Raw genomic sequence first — 21869 nt, 5'->3', positions numbered from 1 at the left:
AACCTTTGATTGTTAAATTTTTCTTACAACTTGTAGAGATGTCACATTGGTGGATGATCTTTTACTTCTCTTCATCAAGGTGTTTTTCCTGTTCAAATAGAATTTTTATTAATTTTGCTGGTATCCATAGCTTTTCTTCTCCTGCAGAAACAAAGGCAAAACCCCTTCCCCGACGTAGAACATATCCAGGTTTCCATTCTGAGGTCAGCACATCCTTGAAATAAACTGGTTGGTTTAGCTCAGGAGTTTTGGCTGTCGTCCAATGTCTCTCCGCAGCTGTTGTTCCTTTCTCATCAGCATTGAGAAAATTCAAGGTTAATAAAGCACTATGCAGTCTATTTCTAGGAGTCATTGTTACCTGTTGCTGTTTATTTAGCATATCCTTTAAGGTTCGATTGGATCTTTCTATGACTGCTTGGCCTGTGGGATTGTGTGGTATACCTGTAACATGCTTTATATTGTAATAAGCGAAGAATTGTCTCATTTTATTGGAGACATATGCTGGGGCGTTGTCTGTCTTAATTTGTACAGGTATTCCCATGATGGCCATAACTTCTAATAGGTGTGTGATCACAGAATCAGCCTTTTCAGAACTCATAGGAGTTGCCCATTGAAATCCTGAATAGGTGTCAATGGTGTGATGTACATACTTTAATCTTCCAAATTCTGCAAAATGAAACACATCCATCTGCCAAATTTCATTTCTTTGTATACCTTTTGGATTGCTCCCTGCAGGTAATGGAGTTTGATTATAGATGGAACAAGTAGGACATTTTTTCACAATATCCTTAGCCTGTTGCCAAGTGATGGAGAAATCCTTCTTCAAACCTTTGCTATTTACATGGTATTTCTTATGAAATTCTGAGGCTTCTAGCACATTACCTATTAGTAACTGATCAATCTCATCGTTACCTTGTGCTAGAGGTCCTGGCAGACCTGTATGGGATCTGATATGTGTTATATATATATAGGATGTTCCCTTTTTCTGATGATTTCCTGCAATTGTATGAATAATGATGTTAATTCTATATTATCAGGAAAAAATTCAGCAGTTTCAATATGTAAAACAACTCTCTGTGCATATTGAGAGTCAGTGACTATATTGAGGGGTTCTGTGAAGTCCATCAGTACCATAAGAATGGCATACAGTTCTGCCTTTTGTACAGAGTTGTATGGACTTTGTACCACTTTACTTAAGTCTCCTGATTTATATCCTGCTTTCCCTGATTTATTTGCATCAGTATAAAATGTGAGGACTCCAGAAATTGGCTTTTGTCATACAATGTGAGGAAGGACCCATTCAGTCTTCTTTATGAATTCTCTTCTCTTACTTTTGGGATAGTGGTTGTGAATGTCTCCCAAAAAGTTACTGCAGGCTCTCTGCCAGTATTCATTATCTTTCCATAGTGATGAAATTTCCTCATTAGTTAAAGGCACTACAATTTCTGCTGGGTTCATTCCTGTCAACTGGCAAAGTCTTAATTTACCTGTTTTAATCAAATCGGAGATCTTTTCTATATAAGTCTTTAATTTCTTATTTGGTTTACATGGTAGGAATATCCATTCCAATATAATATCTTCCTTCTGCATCAAAATACCTGTTGGGGAATGTCTGGAGGGGAATATGACAAGAATGCATTTAAGTTCTGGATCCACACAATCCACATGTGCTTCTCGAATTGTCTTTTCTACTAGAGCCAATTCCTTCTCAGCTTCGGCTGATAATTCTCTTGGACTATTTAATTCTTTGTCTCCTTCTAGAGTATTAGCCAAATTTTGTAGTCCATCTTTGGGTATTCCCATGATGCCCAGTAAGTTGGAAATGCTTCCTAGTAACTTTTGAAAATCATTAAGAGTCTTCAATCAATCTCTCCTTAGTTGTACCTTTTGGGGTCTAATTTTTTGTAGCTCTATCTTATATCCTAAGTAATTAATAGAATCTCCTCTTTGTATTTTTTCAGGAGCAATTTGCAGTCCCCAGCGAGGCAAAACTGTTTTTACTTCTTCAAACATGTTTTCTAATGTATCTAACTTTGGATCAGCTAATAGGATATCATCCATATAGTGATAAATTATGGATTGTGGAAACTTTATACGAATTATCTCCAATGGTTTCTGCACAAAGTATTGGCACAAAGTAGGACTGTTTAACATTCCCTGTGGGAGGACCTTCCATTGATATCTCTTGACTGGCTGAGAATTATTTTAATTAGGTACTGTGAAGGCAAATTTTTCTCTATCATTTTCTTGTAAGGGTATGGTAAAGAAGCAGTCTTTTAAGTCAATAACTATTATAGGCCATTCTTTGGGTAGCAGAGAGGGCAAGGGCATCCCAGTGTGTAGAGAGCGTATTGGCTGAATTACTTTATTAATAGCTCTCAGATATGTCAGCATTCTCCAATTACCAGATTTTTTTTAATAACAAATACAGGAGAATTCCAAGGGCTGGTAGATTCTTCAGTGTATTGAGCATTTAACTGTTCTTGAACCAGCTGTTCTAAAGCTTGTAGCTTCTCTTTTGTCAGGGGCCATTGTCCAACCCAGACAGGTTTATTAGTTAGCCATTTTAAAGGTAAGGCAGTTGGTACTTCTGAGAGTTCAGCAGCAGTTGTACTCTGTTTGTATACAGCCTGAATGGTTGGTGACTGTTTTTTATAGCATGCTATGATATTATTCTTAGGAACATGCATTGGTCTGTATTCCTTTTCTGAGAGTGTAGGAATTTTAATCTGGGTATTCCACTGTTGTAACAGATCTCGGCCCCAAAGATTTACTGCTACATTTGCTACATATGGCTTCAGCCTTCCTCTCTGTCCTTCTGGCCCTATACATTCAACCCATCTCGAACTCTGTTTTATCTGAGATAGGGTGCTAATCCCTAACAGTTGGACATCTACCTCTTGAAGAGGCCAATTCGGATTCCATGATTTTGGTGTAATTATAGTCACATCTGCACCTGTGTCTACCAGGCCCTCCAAAACCATGCCATTAATTTGAATTCTAAGCTTTGGTATTTGTTCATTTATGGAAGTTTGCAAAAATATTTGTTTTATAGTGTTCTTTGTAAACTGTGATCCATCTATCAGAGATATTTTATTATCCATTGCAGTATAGGTTTTTACCTTAGGCTTTGGTTTATTCAGTTGTCCTGGAGAGGAATTTCTTCCACAGTGGCTGGGAATGTTTGTACTACATTTGATTTGGGGGCCTGCAAGAGGCCCCCTGAGGTGTTTCCCACCAGTAAAGGGTTGCCTTGTATATCTATTTTTGATCTGCACTCATTGGTCCAATGTTGGCCTTTACCACATCTTCTACATAATCTAGGAGGTGGTTGGGGTCTCCTGTTTAGGCTATTCCTAAAAGGAGTATTACTTCTAGGAGTACCCCACGTACAGTTTTTACTTATATGACCTGGTGTACCACACTTAAAACATTTGGTAACATGGGGCCTTCTTTCACCTCTGGGATTTGTCTCTCCTATCCAAGCCTCATTACTGTAGTTAAGAGACTCAACACCATTAGTGTACTGAATCCATTCTTCCAAAGGAGCTGATCTGATCTTTAGTGGTGTAAGTATTCTTCTGCATTCTGCATTAGCATTGTCGAACGCCAAGGACTCAGTTAATACTTTTCTTAATTCTTTATCTGATACAGCTTTTGTTATAGCTGTGGTCAGCCTTTGTAAAAAATCAGTGAAGGATTCATACGGTCCCTGAAATATCTTTGTGTATACCTCAGTTGGTTTTCCAGGTTCTGGAATTTTTTCCCAAGCATTTAGAGCTGCTGTATGGCATAGGGATATTGTATGCTCATCATAGGTGGCTTGTACATTCCTGTCAGCAAACGTCCCTCATCAAGTTTTTGATCTTGGGAGATCACAAAACCTCTGAGTTTACCTTGTTGTTCTAAATTTTTTGCCTCTTCTCTCAACCAGCTCTTCCACTGTAGCTGCTAGCTATATTCTAGAACAGCTGAAATTAACTGATGCCAGTCATCTGGGATGATTCTATGTGAGGTAGACCATGAATTTAACATCTGTCTTATGTATGTGGAATGTATCCCATACGTAACTACTGCTTCCTTTATATTTTAAAAGTCCCTTGTTGAAATTGGTTGTAATGTATATGTCATATATGGCTCGGGGTGTGTGTCATCTGCTGGCTTCTCATGGACGATAACAGGATAAGCCATTGTATGAGAGCCATTTGGAGATGTTACAACCTCTATGGTCTTGACCTTCTGCTTATTAGTTCTCTTGTCATGTTTACTGAGAGTTTCTTCTAGGGCTTGCAAACGAGCACCTAGGGTCTGTTCTAAAGAGTGAACCTCCTCTCTTGCAAGGGACTCCAGATTTCTCATGGAATCATAGACATTTTTATTTTCCTCAGAAGCACATGATTCCATGGACCTTATCTTATCAATTAATGATAATCTTTCTTCCTTATGTAGTGTCTGAGTAGCCATAACTTCACTCTGGAGAGTTAGTGTTCTATCCATTAGATATTCATATTTATTATCAATAAAATCAATTTTGGGTACAAGCCTGTTTTGTAAATCCTGATTAGCAGATTCTAGAGAAAGAATCTTTTCCTGTAAGCCTTCATTACTATCTTTTAAAGCAGATTCCAGAAAGAGAATCTTTCTCTGTAAGCCTTCATTGCTATCTTTGAAAGCAGATTCCAGAAAGAGAATCTTTTTCTGTAAGCCTTCATTGCTATCTTTGAAAGCAGATTCCAGAAAGAGAATCTTTTTCTGTAAGCCTTCATTGCTATCTTTGAAGGCAGATTCCAGAAAGAGAATCTTTTTCTGTAAGCCTTCATTGCTATCTTTGAAGGCAGATTCCAGAAAGAGATTCTTCTTCTGTAAGTCTTCATTGCTATCTTTGAAAGCAGATTCCAGAAAGAGATTCTTCTTCTGTAAGCCTTCATTGATATCTTTGAAAGTAGATTCCAGAAAGAGAATCTATTTCTGTAAGCCTTCATTGCTATCTTTGAAGGCAGATTCCAGAAAGAGATTCTTTTCCTGTAAGCCTTCATTGCTATCTTTGAAAGCAGATTCCAGAGATTCTTCTTCTGTAAGCCTTCATTGCTATCTTTTCAAGCCTGTATCAGTCCCAATAATGACTCATCTTTGTTCTTATTATTAAACCAGTGTTTGAACACTGTGTGAATTATTACGATGAATGCCAAAATGGTACAGGCCAAATATGCCTGAGGAAGGTCATATATTTCCAGGAGAATGTCATTCATCATACAGGCAAAAAGGTTTTTAAATTCTTGTGAGGTAATGTTATTGGCCATATTACAAGAATTACTCAAAATTTGTTAGTCAAATTTAAGATGTAAAATTATCAAGTACTTTTACTTGAAATAAAACGCTGGTTTGGTTATCTTACCTTTCCGTGGTGTGTGGGGGGTGTAGTAGCGCTTTGTACAGCTCCAAAGCAGGGCCTGCTGGCGACCTTGGCTGGCGGCAGCTGGAGGCAGATACCTCACTTGCAGCGGTTTTTCACTGGTCTCAGGGCTAAGCTAGGAGCTGAGACTGGACTAGATGCTCCCTTTTTCAGGAATGGAACCGTGTAGGCGTTCCCTGGTTATATGGAACTTTGCAGGTGGGTTTAGGTACCCGCCAGCAGGGGAGAAGGCTGAGGGCAGGAGCTGCCCAGGCCTTTGGAATTTGACCCACGTGGGTGCCAGATATTGGCGAAATTATTAAGGCCACTCCACGTAGTTAAAAGGAAGATTTATTTAGTGGGTGACTTACAAATGAAAGAATAGATAGGTTGCGGGGGTCTGGGGAAGGTGTACTGCAGTCCAGCGGTGTTCTCTGGAGATCTGCTCAGTCAGCCTCCACCATCCAGGGTCCAGGAACAGAGAGAGCTTCCCATCCAGGTCTCGGGTCTCCAGACACCTCCCTTGGCCCCGCCTCGTAGGCGTGACAGTTGCCAGAGTCTCAATGGGGGTTGGAACTTCCAGATCCAAGCTGGAATAGCTACCCACTACAACCTCAGTCCTTTGGATGACTTCACTAAACTGTTAGAGAACAGTGAATTTAGAATCGTCTCAAACTCTTGGGGCTTATTCATGAGCTGAAATGTATTACCCTCCTTCACTTGTTGCTAAAATCAACTCACTGTTCCCATGTGCTCAGTCTTGCTTCTTACTGGTTCAGCCATCAAAACAAGAACACAAGTTTGTGGCATGTGAGTGTACAAGGTCAAACAAAGACAAGAGAGTAGCTTTCTACCCCAAATCAAATGTCAAATGATTTAAGTCAGCATGGGACTTGGTTAGTTCTCCAAGGGGAATTCAGTCTCCGATAAAATTGAGACTGTCATCATGTGGGAGAAATATCTATTGCTAATTCATGTGTCTTCTCTCTCCATGATGATAGTCCTCACACCTAGATTCCCTGTGTGAGTAAGGAAATGTTCATATTCAAGAATATATCAGAATTTCTGTAGTTCATCCTCAAAATCTCAGGCATGTGTGGGAATTTCACAGCGTTCACTAAGTGATGGTGACAGGCATCATTACTGATGCACTATCTCTCCTTTCCTCCAGGGGACCTCAGACCTGAACTACCCATGATTCCTGAGGCCCACAAAGGTCAGTAACATGCGTATGAGGCCAGAGAAGCCAATAGTATTCTGCTGGCAGATCATGTGACTCTTGAGAGAAAGGAGGGAGCCCCACTTTGCAAACCTCACCAGGAAGGGTTAGAAGAGGCGCATGCCCAGGGCAGAGTTCCTCTCATGCCCCTTGCTGCTTCCCATGTTGACAATAACTCCACCACTCCCAACCTGAACACCCCACCAGGAACCCCTCCTCGTGGTCAGGTAAATTATCAGCCTAATAACTGGCTTCATGAAGGTACAGATATTTGTTCAAATGACCTTCCAGAGGAAGAAGGGATCCAGGGGTGCAGATGAGGTACATGGAAAACAAGTGGGCAGCCAGTGGGAGAGCCCATGGAGGAGCCTTTCTTCTCTCAATACCAGTCTCATCTTCACCCCTAGATGCCCCTGCCTTGCCACACTTCCTGGACTGGCATCGGGCGCAGCTGGTGGCCCGAGTGACATCAGTGGACCCTGTCTTGGACAAGCTGCATGGTGCTGTGCTGAGTGAAGAGGAGTATGAGGCGGTGCGGGCTGAAGCCACCAACCAAGGCAAGATGAGAAAGCTCTTCAGCTTCAGTCGGGCTTGGGACAAGACCTGCAAAGACCGAGTCTACCGAGCCCTGAAGGAGACCCACCCTCACCTGATTATGGACCTCTTTGAAAAGTCCAGTGGGATCTCTGTGGAATCCTGACATCTTAATGGCTGAGGGGTGAGCACTCTCTTTTGAGTGCTGGCTCCACCTGACCTTCCTTTGGCCCTCAGTTCCTCCATCCAAAACCAGTGGCCATCTGAGTTGCCTTTCTCATAGCACTGTTTGGAGAACACTTCTTGAGGTCTCAGGTGTTCCCTCTTGGCCCTCGCCTGCCAGATGTTCATGTGGGATGAGCATCTCAGTAAACATCCATTGTAGCCAGCAAGTCTATTCAGGCCTTGTCCAGCCTCGAGTCCACTTGACCCACCATGATACTGGCAGGGCTGGGAAGCATGGGGATGAAGACAAAGAGACAGTACCTTTCCCTGGAGAGTGAGTGTCTTATCAATATGGGAAAGGAACAAAGCTTCTTAATCACTTTCCACCCCCTTTTTCCAAATAATTCTTATATAACTCTCTCTCTCTCTGTGTGTGTGTGTGTACATAAATCAAACAATTTTACTGAAAATAAATCTTAAAGAAATTTATTTTAACAACTCTTTGTTGTAATATAATTTTACCATTTGTTAAAATGAAAGAAAACTTGCAAACTAATTAAATGGACATATTTGTTTATTGTGCATAAGAAACTAAATATTGAACATTTGGTACTATAAGTATAGGAAGCTTCAGTGTTTCTCAGAGTTGGTGGATGTTTTGCATTTCTCCTGCTTTACACAGATGTGCAGTGCACATTTCAGAAGCTGTTAGAAATTCTGTTCTAATCCAAGCCAAAATTCAGTTAGTATCTCGTCATGAAATTCAAGTCAGCAACTCATAACACAAATTTTAAAACCAACAAATGGTCTTGCATAATACAATTCAAGGATATGCTAACATGATACTTAAATGCTAAAGAATGAAAACAGAAAAATGTTTAAATCTTTACAATCCATGACAAACCCATCATGCTTCTGTAAGAGCAGAAAAATCTTGTGCATACAGAGAAATACTGTAATCACAGCAAACAACAGTCTAGACTCTGAGCCAAGGTGTTTCAGGAGCATCATAGGGGTTGTGTGGTATGGTGGCTCATGTACCACGAAGTACTCATGTTGTGTGCTTAGACCCACAGGTTCGCAGAAGTCACATGATGCCACATGGTACACACTGCAGAAACACCTCAGATTCAGTGCACATTGTGAATCAAGCTTGGCCATTGCATATGCACAAACCTTTTGTTCTTGACAAAATTTTCCTACCAACACATTCAGTTCTGTCATCCCATATGGCGGTGGGATTCACAGCTTGAGAAACTCATGTACAATGGTAGAATGGTGGTGAACAGAAGACTCAGTGGCTAAGAGCTATTCCTGAAGAAGATTAGAGTTCTACTCTCAGAACCCACACCAGGCAGCTCAAACATGTAACACCAACTCCATGTAGAGGAATTCATGGCACTCACACACAGGTGCACACTCAAACACACACACATACACACACACACACACACACACACAGAGAGAGAGAGGGAGAGAGAGAGAGAGAGAGAGAGAGAGAGAGAGAGAGAGAGAGAAACATACAAATATGTACACAGTTTGCACACACAAACACACAAATCATTTTTTTAATTTTATAAAACAATGACAAAATGGGATTCCTCTCCACTGCTCACCCATCTACCAGAGTAGGACTTGAGATGTGGTGAGGCTGTGTGTTTTCCTCTGGATAGGCCTGCCAGTCTCTATCCCCAGGCCACCCAGGTTACTTCTGGATCAAGCTTCTACTCCCCTCCCTGCCAGGACATGACCAGAGCTGGCATCCTGGCTTCTCAGTGCCTCCCCTCTTCTCCTCTGGCCTCTGCAGGTGTACTAGCTCTGACTGTGGGAATCCATGGACCTCTCCCTCTTTTTCTCTCTTGGAAAACACAGTGTTTTCCATATTCTAACTCTTGCCCTACACTGGGTCACAGGCAGGTGACTTCTCCCCAGACTCCTTACCCAGAGTCCTCTAGAGTTTTATTTGACAAGAGATAATTGCAAGTTTTGACCTCCCTTTCTGCTATATTTATTTCATCAGAAGTTTAGAAATAATTTAAAATTGAATGAATTGGGTAATTACAAGTGAGGTCAAGGTTCTGTTTGTTTGTTTGCATGTTAGTTTGTTTTTTGAGACAGGGTTTCTCTGTGTATCCCTGTCTGTCTGAGAAATTATTCTGTAGACCAGGCTGGCCCCAAACTCAGAGATCTGCCTGTCTCTCCCTCACGAGAGATGTGATTAAAAGCCTATGTCACTACACCCAGCCTGAAGTCAAGGTTCTTAAATGTGTATGGCAGATGAAAACACAGGGGTTATTTGTAAATAAGTGAAAATGGTAAAAAATCAATAGCTAATATCAATTTCTAGGTAGCCTATGCCTCCTTACTGATGCAGTTAGGATGCACCGAGAAAAAAAGCCATGACAGGACAGACTCTGTGTCAGTGAGACTGACACAGTCCCCATAACCGAGTCTTCACCTTGGCTCCTCTGGAGGACATGTCATCTGGACAGTGGCAAAGGTTTCATTGCTTCAGTCAGATACTGGCACATTCGCAGGGAAAGTAGTTAGAGAATAGAATATCTCAGTATTAATTTTCCTTCCGAGAAATGTCGCGATGCCCTTTCTGTGCTGGACATCTCAAGATGGGATCTGTGCAGTCTGCACAGCTGTTGTCATTTTACAAACACAGTGTGGTGCCACCAAGAATCTCCTGAATTTGCGGTAAGTTTCAGATCCTTTAATAAGTCTCAAAGGGACAATAAGTATTTAGAAATGGAGACTTTAAAGCACACTTTCATCCAACAGGAGCTAGTGATTTGAGGAAAATGTGTTTTATATAATGAAAAAAGTTTATTGACATGTCTACATCTTTTGTGTTAATGATAATTAAGCACAATCACAAGGGTAAAACTCTGAAAATTGAACTTTAAGATGACTATGGGTCCATCCTTTTTAAATGTTCTGTAGTCCATAGTTTTCATAAGGAAAATTTATGTGATATTAGGTTTTAAAATGTCAACTATTGGCTCAAGTAGCAGTCTGGTCACGGGAACAGCTTTTCTTAATTTTTAACTGAAAATACCCTTTAATAAAGACTTTTTAGGATCAAGTTACCAGCTGTGGCTTAGCTGTCAATAAAATGAGTTTTTCAATGTGACCTGATACCAATAGTCACAACAGAGAGCTGAGGAAACGTGCTTCTTTGCTTGAAGTGGGGATCGGGGCTTGGCTGTGTTTTTGTTTTTTTGTTTGTTTGTTTGTTTGTTTTTGTGGTTTTTTTCTGGCCTGGTCCTTCCTTACATGGTTAGGATATTTTATTTAGCATTTCGTGTCTTCCAGGAGAAACATTACAAAATCAAAAACCATAATCCTTGATTCTTGACACCTTAAATGCTCTACTTTTTTTAGCCAAAAAATCTTTATTTTTTAGTCCATATTTATATATCAAATCTTCTTATTCCTAAATTACCAGGATTAGACTAGAAAACTGGGTATATTTCTTCAAAGTATTTCCCTTTGACAAAACTTCATTTTATAGAATCTCAATTAATTAATAGTTTGAAAAAAATAAACAGGCTCTAACGTAACTCAAGGAAATCCATTGCTACTTCAACCCTTCTTCACCAGGAAGCAGCATCGTTACATTGTTTCCATTTAGTAAAATCTGATGTAATTTTGTATCCTTCTTCCTTCAGATGTAATTTCAAACTGTGACATCTTCCAACAGTATATTGACAATGTCATCCAATCCTAGAAGTGTACCAACAATTTCTTTAACACTCTTTGTCACAGTGTGAGTTGAGTTCTTAATCATATATACTTGTACATAATAATGAAAGAGCTACCACGGGTTCCTGGTCATGTTAGCCGCCATGGCTGTGCAGGAATTATGTTTTACTTTAACACGAGTACAGTGTTTCCTTCAAGGTATGGCAGCCATGCTTGGTCTGGGATGGGTATAGTCTGCTAAGTGAGCCCAGACCTCTGAATTCTTGTCACCTCCATCTTACAACAAGCCCAAATGTGGCTGTCCAACATGCCACACTGCAGCAAAACAAGCTAACCTTCCCATGGTGAACAATGTTGGCTCAAACCAACAGAACCCCTTTTAAGGGCAAGGGCAGAGTTTACATAAACACATAATTCTTATATGTGTGATCCTGGGGTCACCTCTGCTGCTTACCCACTAGGTGGTGCTAGGAACAAACATCTCCATCAATTCTGGGGCAGACACAGCCAAAGGTAATAAGAGCTTGTTGAGAGAGGGTGGGGCAACTTCAGGAGAGAGGTCCATGCAAAAGACTGGTCTCCATTGCTCTATGAGTAATCTCTAATAAATGTATTTCTATTCACTAAGATAATCTTAATAAACAATTCTTTGAGATGTGGAAATGTCAGAAATTAGGAACAGATGTTAAATTTACATCTCTCCAGAAATAACACACAGCACTTGGTCAACAAATATTTGAGCATACATAAGTGAGGCTACACACTAGATGCAGATACAGACTAAGCGTGAAAAAGGTATACACAAGTGTCACTTCAATATATTATCAGATAATTTGAACTCCGGGAATTAAATTTTACTTATTATTTCTTTCTTATACAATTTCTTTCTAAACAAACCAAGAAAAGTTAGAAATGACTCTATAAACAATATGTAGCAAGTGTGTGATTTTTCGGCTTCTGGGACCACAACTTATCAAAGCATACTGTGATTTATACATCTAACCATGTTTTTTGTGATAAGTTAATCACTGTCTTTATTAGGGTTTCTATTGCTGTGAAGAGACACCAGGAACAAGTGAACACTTACAAAGGAAAACATTTTAATGCCATGGCTTACAGTTCAGAATTTCAGTCCATTACCATTATAGTGGAACATGGTGGTGTGCAGGCAGACATGGTGCTGGAGTAGAAACTGAGAATACTACATTTTTGAACTGCAGGCAATGTAAAATGAACTGAACTAGGCATTGCTTGAGCATAGGAGACCTCAAAGCCTGACCCCACAGTGACATATTTCTTCCAATAAGGCCATACCACTCCAACAAAGCCACACCTCCTAATAGGGCCACTCCCTCTGGGGGTCATTTTTTTAAAAGCGACCACTCCCTGGCCCCCCAAAGACTTGTAGCCATATTAAATACAAATGCATTCAGTCCAACTTTCAAAGTCCCCATAGTCTATAATAGTCTCAAACTTATTTAAAAGTCCAAAGTTTAAAATTTCTTCTGAGATTCATGCAATCTCTTACCTGTTATGCCCTGTAAAATCAAAATCAAAAAGCAGATCACATACTTCCAACATATAATGGCACAGGGTATACAACATCATTCTGAAATGGAGTATAGTGAGGAAATACTGGAATACAGCAAGACCAAAAAATAAGCTAGGCAAACTACAAACTCTGCACCCCCATATCTGATGTGAAAAGCTCTTCAGATCTCCAACTCCTTTCAACTTTGTTGACTGCAACACACTTCTCTCTCTTGGGCTAGTTCCACTCCCTGTCAGCAGCTCTCTTCAGCTCTCCCATGGTTCTGGCATCTCCAACAACTTGGTGTCTCCAAGGCAATCCAGGCTTCACTTTCACAGCTTTGTGAAATGGTCTCTCTAATTTTCCATTCAGGGACACCCTGGACACATGTCTGGCCTCAGTGGCTTTCCTTAGTCACTCCTTAACTCTAAAGCCAGAACCATGTGGCTAGAATTACCAAGTTCTGCTGCTTGCTAGGGCTAGAACTTGGCTCCCTTGTTCATTTACATCTTCACCAGCTTTCTGTTTTCAATGCTTTCCTTCACTGCCTAAGCTTGGCTGTTCTGGTACTTGCTCTGTAGACCAGGCAGGCCTCGAACTTAGAGATCCACCAGCTTCTGCACTTCCAGTGATGGGATTAAAGGCATGTACATTCACACCCAACTCTAAGCTTTTCTTAATTCATTTTCACAAGTTGGAAAGTTAGCTGAGTGGTGACTTGCCCTGAGATCACCACCCCTGTTATTCCATTTATTAATCTGTTTATCTCCTTGAAAACAGGATGTAGCTCCATTTCACAATCTGATGCTCTTTTTCTCCTAGAATTGTTTATCTTACGTTTTCCCTTGTTCAGCTTGAGTCTTTTGATTATATATCTTCATCAGAGTTAACACTAGTAAACACACAGCAGCGTCTATGTGTATACTTGGCTAAAGTGAGATTTCCTTAGCCAATGCAATTAATCCAAAACTCGTTACTCTGGCCTCCAGCAGACATTTTGGACAAGGGCAAAAAGAAACCACATTTTCCACCAAAATATAACAAGAAAGATAGTTAAGCAACATGCTAAAATTCTTCTCCTCTGAAATATCTTGAGCAAGGCCCTTACAGTTCATCAAATCACACTCAGTACCTGCCTCCCATGCTCCTACCAGTGTGGCCCATTAAGCAGCACTTAACGCATTCAATTGCTTTTCTAATCCACAGTACCAGTATCCATATTCCTTCAAACAAAAGCATGGGCAGACCTATCACAACAATATCCCAAACCCTGGTACCAACTTCTGACCATTCCCTTTCGGGGATATTTTCTTAAAAGCCACCACAACCACCTATACCAGCACTGTTTTCATCCTATAGTAACAGTTTGCAACTATGTTAATGCATTTCTTGAATAACTTATTATCAGGGACTATGGGGGGTCCAGCTACTCAGGGTCCAGGAAGAATCTACAACCAGCTGATAATCTAATCTTTGAAGATACTAAATGAATCTATGTACACCAAACTGTTTAGTCCATTCACTTTATTTTTCTGAGTCAAGATTCTATCTACACAGCTTCAATTTTTTCTTATACTTAGCTCCTCTCTGTCATTTCTTCTCCAGTTCTCTCATAACTCTCTTTTCCATCTCCATCCTTACCTTCCTCCTCATTCTTCTCTATCGAGGTTCCTTCCTGTTTCTCTCCCAGAATCAGTCTCTCCCTTCCCAGGAGCCTGACTCTTCCAATACAATGCAAAGCTCCCAAGGTTCCTATACGAGTCATGTTATCCAGCTAGATTTGCAACCCAAAAGGGGAGTGAATAGAGGAGGTGGGATCAGATAAAGCATGGAATAAGTCAGAAAGGGAATTTATGTGCTCAAAATATATTCTTATAAGTGGTTAGGTGAATATGAGTCTATCATAAATGTGCTCAAACTATAATCTTAGATAAAAGATTAGGTGGTTAGATAAAAGAGTCTATAAGTCACTAAAATAAAACTACCTCTATTTTTTTATGCTGCCATATACTGGCAGGGCAGGGTACCTTTGCTCAGAGCTAGAAAACCTGTCTCATAACTACACTGCACCTGGTATGCAAAAAAAAGAAAAAAAAAAAAACTTTGTTCTGAGTCTCCCCTAAGGGTGTTTACCTTAATTCAGGAAACAGCAGTTGGTCTGTTTGCTACTTTGGCCTAGGATACTTGAGAAGAATTTCAGGTGAAATACACTGTTTAAAGTTCTTGGAGAAGTTATGAGTGCACACAAAATTCATAGCAGAAGACAGCTGATATATTAAAAGCTTAATAGCATCAAATATTCCTTGATGTTTGGCTTCTCCTCCAGAAGGATTCCTTGATCCTACTAGGTATAGTTTTATCATATACAGCTGAATCTCTATTTCATATTCCTGCAGCCCATAGCAACTTCTCAAATATGTTCTGGCTTAAAACAATCTATTGAATAAGAATGTTTTGGGAAAAATGTTTTAGACACAAAAACATTTCCCACAAAAAAATCAACTAATTTGTGTAGGGTAAAGGGGCTGGCTAAGAAACCCACTCTGACCCTGGAGCCTAGAACTAGGGAAAGATGGCTCAGATAAGTCCAGTGAAAGAAACACAGTTTGGCTCAAATAAGAGCCATCTCTGCCCCTGGCCAACTGACTCGTGAAATCAACCAATCACAGAGCAGGACAGTAAAACCCTGGCCCTGGGGCCTACAACCAGGGGAAGAAACACAGCCTGGGTTTGGGACCTGAGCCAGAGAAATGAACTCTTTTTCCCCAAATCCGGAACTAAGAAAACATGCCCTGACTCTGAAACTAGTGCCAAAATAACACTCTTGGTCCCTAGAACCAGAGTCAGTGAAAGAAATGTGTCTTGGTCTTAGAGGTAGAGTCAAAAAGCCAAGAAAGGCCAGTGAAAGAAACATAGCTTGGCCCTGAAATCAGGACCATCTCTGTCCCTAGCCCACAAAACTGGCGTATCCCTGGGCAGAAAAAACTAAACAATCACTGGTTTACTCTGCCCCAAAGACATATGATATAAACCACCCTGCCTGGTCAGTTGTGGGCTGTTCTCTCCACACTGGTAAAGGGAGCTACTCTCCTGGACTCCTCCTTCCCAAATAAATCTTTCTCAAATGTTTTGGATGTGAAGATCTTCATTCACTGGCGTACAGAAGGTCCTTACTAAGACATCCCTCGGTGGACAGAGCAAGGAGTAGTTGAACAAAAGACTCTTGCTGAGATGTCCCTCAGTGGACAGAGCAAGGAAGAGCTGAACAGAAGATCCTTGCTGACATGTCCCTCAGTGGACAGAGCAAGGAAGAGCTGAAAGAGCTAAAAAAGTAACACTTTTCTTCTGAGCTAGAGGAGATTGCTACATTTCTGCAATTTCTTAAGCAGGAGAAGCAGAGCTGTGCTAGGAATCCCCCTTAAGTGGGGGCTGAGCAAAGCTCAGCTGTAGTGGCTCTCCAGGAGAGGAGCAGGATTGCAATATCCTGCAGGGAGACCAATCCCCATGATACCAGGTATAGCCTGACTCTCCAAAACAGTCAGGATACCTTTCCCTGCAGAGCTGTCCTAGCAGCTTCAGGCCTGACTTTCCCAGACAGTCAGGATACCCTTCCCTGCTGAAGCAGTTTCAGGCCTGACTCTCCTGAGCAGTCAAAAAAGCTTCCCTTCTAGGGCTGAGCTGTCTTTTTGCAGCTCCAGCCATCAGAGCTGTCCTAAACAGCTCCAGGTGTCTGGGAAACATCTAGGGGAAAGCTGTGCGAGGTGTTCTGGATACTTTGCCCTCCAGGGATAAACTGTCTCTTTGCAGCTCCAGCCATCAGTGCTTACATCAGTGCTTACATCCCTATAGGCAAAGGGAAGGTGGAAAGAGTTATAGCAAGGGATTCCACAAAGCCATTGCATCTGGCTTGAATTTAAGAGTGATAGCACCTAGGCTTTGAACTACTTTTTGTTTAGAGTCAATGATTGTTACCTTTTGTTTAAAGTCAGGGATAGATATCTGAGTTGCTCTTTTGAAGGAATTACAGAGCCTTTGCCTAACTTACTCTTGGAGTACCTGGCAAACAAGGAGGTTTCATGGCTGAGAATTGTTTAAGCAAATGGTTCCTCAAACAAATCCAGATAAGAGTTCTTGGTATACAGAAATTGGCTTGCTAGAGGTGTGATCTGTGTAACAACAAAGGAGATTTTGCAAAGCTACAAGAAGTCAGTCCATGTAGACTTTTGCTAAGCCTGAATTACATTTTAGAGTGACCACTCTTTTCTTCAACTGACCCACAATAAGCAGAACACTGACATGGGTACCCAACATGGTGCTTGGAGAAAGAAGGGATCTGGACATTCCAGGACTGGAGGTTAAAATTGTACTTATGTACTGTGGGATGGTCTTAATGTCAAATTACTCTGATTGGTCAATAAATAAAACACTGATTGGCCAATGTCTAGGCAGGAAGTACAGGTGGGACTTACAGAGAGGAGAAAAGGAAAAACAGGAAGGCAGAAAGAGACACTGCCAGCCGCCACCATGACAAGCAACATGTAAAGATGCCGGTAAGCCATGAGCCACATGGCAAGGTATAGATTTATGAAAATGGATTAATTTAAGCTATAAGAACAGTTAGCAAGAAGCCTGCCATGGCCATACAGTTTGTAAACAATATAAGTCTCTGTGTTTACTTGGTTGGGTCTAAGCGGCTGTGGGACTGGCGGGTGACAAAGATTTGTCCTGACTGTGGGCAAGGCAGGAAAACTCTAGCTACAACACAACACAACACACACACACACACACACACACACACACACTACATATAAGCAACACCACACACAAGCCTCTTAGAGACTGTGAAAAGTTCTGTGCTAATATTCTGGGTTGGACACTAACTTGAGCCCAGGGAAATAAGAATCAACAAGCAAGCTAAGTCTGTATTCCAGATTTTCCATGTTCTTTGTAGGTAGAAGTGACAGAAAGAAAGCAAGTCTGTGCTATTGTGTGGTAACAAGTATCAAGCAGAAGAATAAAGGAGGGTAATTCTGGAAGGGCAGGGCTGCTTCAGAAAGCAGGAAGCAAGCTTCTGACTATTGGGAAGTCATTCCAAAAGAATGAAGAAGCCAGTGCAAAGGTCCCGAGGTGAGCAAGTTCCTGGTGTGTTCAAGGAATAGAAAGGCAGAACATATAACGCACAGCAGAGTGAGTGAGGAACATGAAGTGGTATCTAATGTCAGAAAGGGCAGGGTGGGATGGAGAGGTTCATGTAAATCTCATGACCTACTGACAGGAACCAGTATTTCCCTCACTGTGAGATGCAAAGGATAGGAAGGTTGGACTAAGAGGTGACTTGAACTACTTTACAGATCAGTTTGTGACTCTGACTTCAAGACTGAGAATAGACGATGAAGCTGGAGCACAGACCCAGGATGCTGGAGCTGAGACCCAGGATGCTGGCTGGACCAGCGGTCTCCTGGGCACAGTGAGAAGAGTCAGATTACAGATCTGTTCAAAAGCCAGGGTCAGGGCTGAGGAGATGGCTCAGTGGATGAAGCACCTGCTATGCAAGCATAAGGACATTTGTCTGATCACAGCATCCTCACAAATGCATGCTGGGATGGCTACAGGCTTGTCATCCCAGAGCTCAGGAGGAGGAAACAGGGAGTACCCCCAGCTGGATGGCCAGTTAACATGCACACAACATGTGAGTCCACATACACATGAACATGCACACACACCACATACTTACAGAATAAAACATGTTAGAAGGAGCCAAATACCAGATTTGATATTTAGGAGAGTCCAGGAGTGAGAAAAGACCCAGGATTTGGGGCCTGAGAGCCACTTCCTGAAATGAAGAGCCTGTGGGCTGGACAGGCTACAGGGAGGAGAGGGAGTCCAGAGATTCAGAGCACAAACCTGGGGAAATCCAGAATCTTTTGCTAAACTGGGACCTGATAGCAAACCTAGGAGGCCCACATTAGTAGATGAGTGAAGTGAGGCTCAGACATGACACCTGCACTCAGGAGGCAGGGCAAGGAAGCTCTCAAGCCTGACTCCTCCTCCAGCCCAGGCATCTGCAGAAAGTTCAAAACAGGAAATGAGCTGAACCATGTTCAACCTCCATTCTCACAGTTCAGAGGAAGAGCATCTGCAGAGTCTCTGGTGCTTGGCTTCCTGGAAGAGCCAGAGTCTCTTTCACTTTCAAAGAACACGTTTACTACCTGAGGGGCTTTGGCCTGGGACACACATCAGTGAGCCCCATAGAAGAGCAGGGTGAGTAGTGGGATCAGTGGAGTTCACGAAACCATTTGAGTTGTGGGAAGGAAGTCCTGGCCTGACTGCACTAAGGCATACTGTGGCAGACATGGGTGACTTGTCCTGAGAGCTTGGAGAGTCTGCAGGCCAGCTCTGGTGGGAGGGAGGTGGCTGGATTCCCCTGTGTGCTTCATGTGCCTGTTCCTGTCATAGTCTGTCCTGCACCCTCCTCTCTCCTATCTGACCTGAAGCTGCAGGAACAAGGATCGTTAATAGTGGGGTATTTAGAGGGAGGACAGGGAGGAGAAACAAAGAAGACAAAAGCAGCAGCTGGGACCAGGAGGTCTTGCTTGAGCAGATTAATTAATCCAAGCAAGTTTATTAAGAAATCTAGCACCCCATGTACTATTTGAGGTGTGGTGTGGACAGCCAAGCTCAGTAGAGAGCTAAGCCAGACAGTGTTGGCAAAGAGAGCACAGGATCCTTCAGACACAGCTGCCTTAGGACTGATAACCACAGCCCAGGGCGAGGAGTCAGGTCCCCATGAGCTACAATTTCAATTCCTCTGAGGCACTGACTCCAGTTGTCAGACTGACTTTGCCAAGTCCACTTCTGGACATGTCACAGAACTAATGTTCCCTTTGTCCTTTCTTCTGGGCTTATGGGAAAGTCTTGGGTCACTCTTACCCTCCACACTTACCCATGGGTCTCTATCATTTTCTCTGGGTAATTTGTTCTTCCAGATCATTGGTTTTGGATTGTTTCCCCTGTGTAGTGCTCAGGGACAGGAAACTTCTAAAGATTCCTTCACAGGGCCTAGCTTGAACTCAAACTGGACTCTTGAGTCCCCCTCTGTGCTGCCTCTCCCCACCTCATCCTCTGTCACAGTAATGGCTGAAGGACTGATCTCCTTAGAGTGGGACACAAGAAAAGGAAGAAGCTGAGGAACACAGAATAGTGAGTGTCCTGCACAGTCCACCCCTGCATCCTCCACCCCTGTCTTCCTATCCTCTCATGCTCCTGTCCCTGGAATCCCAACACCCCTTTCCTGCATCCCCCAACCCTTCTCCCATGATTCACATCCTCTAATCCTCCCAGCTGTCCTGCTCCATGTCCTGCATCCTTCCATCTTCTTGCTTTCCCATCCCTAAATTTCCCACCCTCCATTCTCCAGATGCTCACCTTCCCACTCCTCCCTCTCCATCACTTTCCATGGCTAGGACTGAGCCAAGTCTTTTGCTGCTGTGGTTCTCCAAAGTTAGAGACCTGGATCTCCTGTCAGCTGCTGATAGTGGGAATTGTGCCCTTCTCCAGGAACAGCACTGCTTCTCCACCAGTAAACCCAAGCTGTTAGAGAGGTCAAAGACTTAATTAAGGACCAGACAAAGATTCAGTGACAGTCATCTTCCTAAGGATGGGCTTTTGTTCCCTCCCACTCTGGCTCCTCCCCTTGGTCTCTCCATTCCTCCTTATCCTCACACTTCCATTTTCCCTGTCCTTTAAAAGATTTACACAAGTTCCTCTCAGATCAAATGATGGCCATAACTAGGTCCACATGAGGACAATGGCTGCCCAGGTAGGAGCTTACTGGGTCCCCTGTCTTCAGTCTCATCTTATTCTCCATAGCCCCTATCTAATAACTACTTTCAAAGGTTTCTCCATGACTGAATAATGACAATCACATGATCCACTGTAGCAGAACAAGTTAAAACACTTTCTACTACATGAAGTCACCCTAACTTATTCCCCCTTAAAACCTGTGAACATAGCCTAGCCCCACTTCCAGTATCACCCTCCCACAAGAAACAGCTAAAGAGAGACTTCACCTCCCCCCCCTTTTTATTTGTCCTCAGGTTCGGATAAACGAGCTTAATGACCTAAGAGAAAAAAACCTTAGACAAGCTGAGAGCCCCAGACTCAGCATAAGAGCACACCTGCCTGACAGGAAAACCAGCACGGTAAGAACATTGCTGGCATCATTCATGAAACTATAGAGAACATATCATTGATAAACTCCCTCCCAGAGTTCCCTCTTCTGCCCTATAAAGCCCAAGCCCTGCACCTGGACACACAGTCACCATCCCCAGGAAAGCCTGGAGCCCTTCAGTTGTTCTGACCAGGGGACAATCTGGCTCTGTAGAGCCCCCTCAGCTCTCTCTTTTATTTCCAGGTCTCCTCCATAAATTCTGGGTCAAACACCCATTTCCAGAGCAGAAACGCATGGGAGACAAGAATCCACTGGCCTCCTGCTTACAGCAAAAACAGAAGGGAAACGTGAAGTTGTTTTGGATTTAGCTGCACAGCCAGGCACTATCTGAGGACTCTGCCACCATGGGAAAAGCACAGTCCAAGAAGGCAAGTGACAAAAAGGAGGCTCAGCATGAAGGTCAACATGTCTTGGAACCCACCCACCACACAAGGAGGCAGATGGACCTGGAGCTGAAAGGGAACAAAGCCCAGGCAAAGAAGGACTTAATGCTAAGTAAGTACACCAAGGACCCAAACCCACCACTGCTATGACCCCTTCATCACCGCTGAGCCCCTCTGCCAGGGTTTCCTGGGCAGGCTAAACTGTCAAAGGAGTTCACAAGCCCGGGGTGGGGGGAACAGGAAGGTTTGCAGAAAGCAGTAACTGAATGCTAAGCCACACACGATCTTCTCCACTTGTGCATTTTCAGGCCCGTGTGGTCCTCACATCCCCCAGAGAGAAGCACTCGGAAGCTGTAGTAGATAGAGGATGGCTTTTAGAAGGGGTTTGAGAGTGGTCAGCACAGAGTTCAAGCCAGCTCCCAAAAGAAGCCCCTGGTAACATTGATGTTACAAGCCTAGACTGTGGAGCTGGGCAGAGACAGACTACAGCCCTCCTTGATGTCTCAGTCTGGGACATGGGAAGGTAAACAGCTGCCTCCTTGGGCCGTGGGAGTAAAGTCCAATCCACATTGTATAATAAATAGTCTAATATCTAATAAATGTTCAATAATCATAAGCCCATGCAGTTGCTGCTGCTGTTGTAATAGTTTGCAACCCTGTGGGACAGATGCTCACAGCCTCATAGGAGGGAACTGAGGCTCAGA

General features: G+C 42.6%; 1 protein-coding gene across 8 annotated transcripts in view; it reads left to right on the top strand.

Moving 5' to 3' along the window:
- Positions 1-21869, top strand: part of LOC102920420 (NACHT, LRR and PYD domains-containing protein 1a-like) — a 140992-nt gene that overhangs the window by 53576 nt on the left and 65547 nt on the right. For 2 of the 8 annotated variants that reach the window (XM_076542804.1, XM_076542803.1), the window contains 2 exons: positions 6564-6608; positions 7019-7809. The exons of 2 other annotated variants lie outside the window; for them this stretch is intronic. In XM_076542804.1, coding sequence (XP_076398919.1) covers positions 6564-6608; positions 7019-7311 — 338 coding nt within the window. In that variant the 3' untranslated portion in view covers positions 7312-7809. Of the gene's footprint in view, positions 1-6563; positions 6609-7018; positions 7810-18191; positions 18814-20648; positions 20754-20965; positions 21278-21869 lie in introns of those variants that run through there. 4 more of the 8 variants (XM_076542802.1, XM_076542801.1, XM_076542796.1 and 1 more) reach the window with 4 other exon arrangements.

The sequence above is a fragment of the Peromyscus maniculatus genome, chromosome 8 (assembly GCF_049852395.1).
Source record: "Peromyscus maniculatus bairdii isolate BWxNUB_F1_BW_parent chromosome 8, HU_Pman_BW_mat_3.1, whole genome shotgun sequence".
NCBI classification, from domain to species: domain Eukaryota; kingdom Metazoa; phylum Chordata; class Mammalia; order Rodentia; family Cricetidae; genus Peromyscus; species Peromyscus maniculatus.
This window is presented reverse-complemented; position numbering and strand designations above follow the sequence as displayed.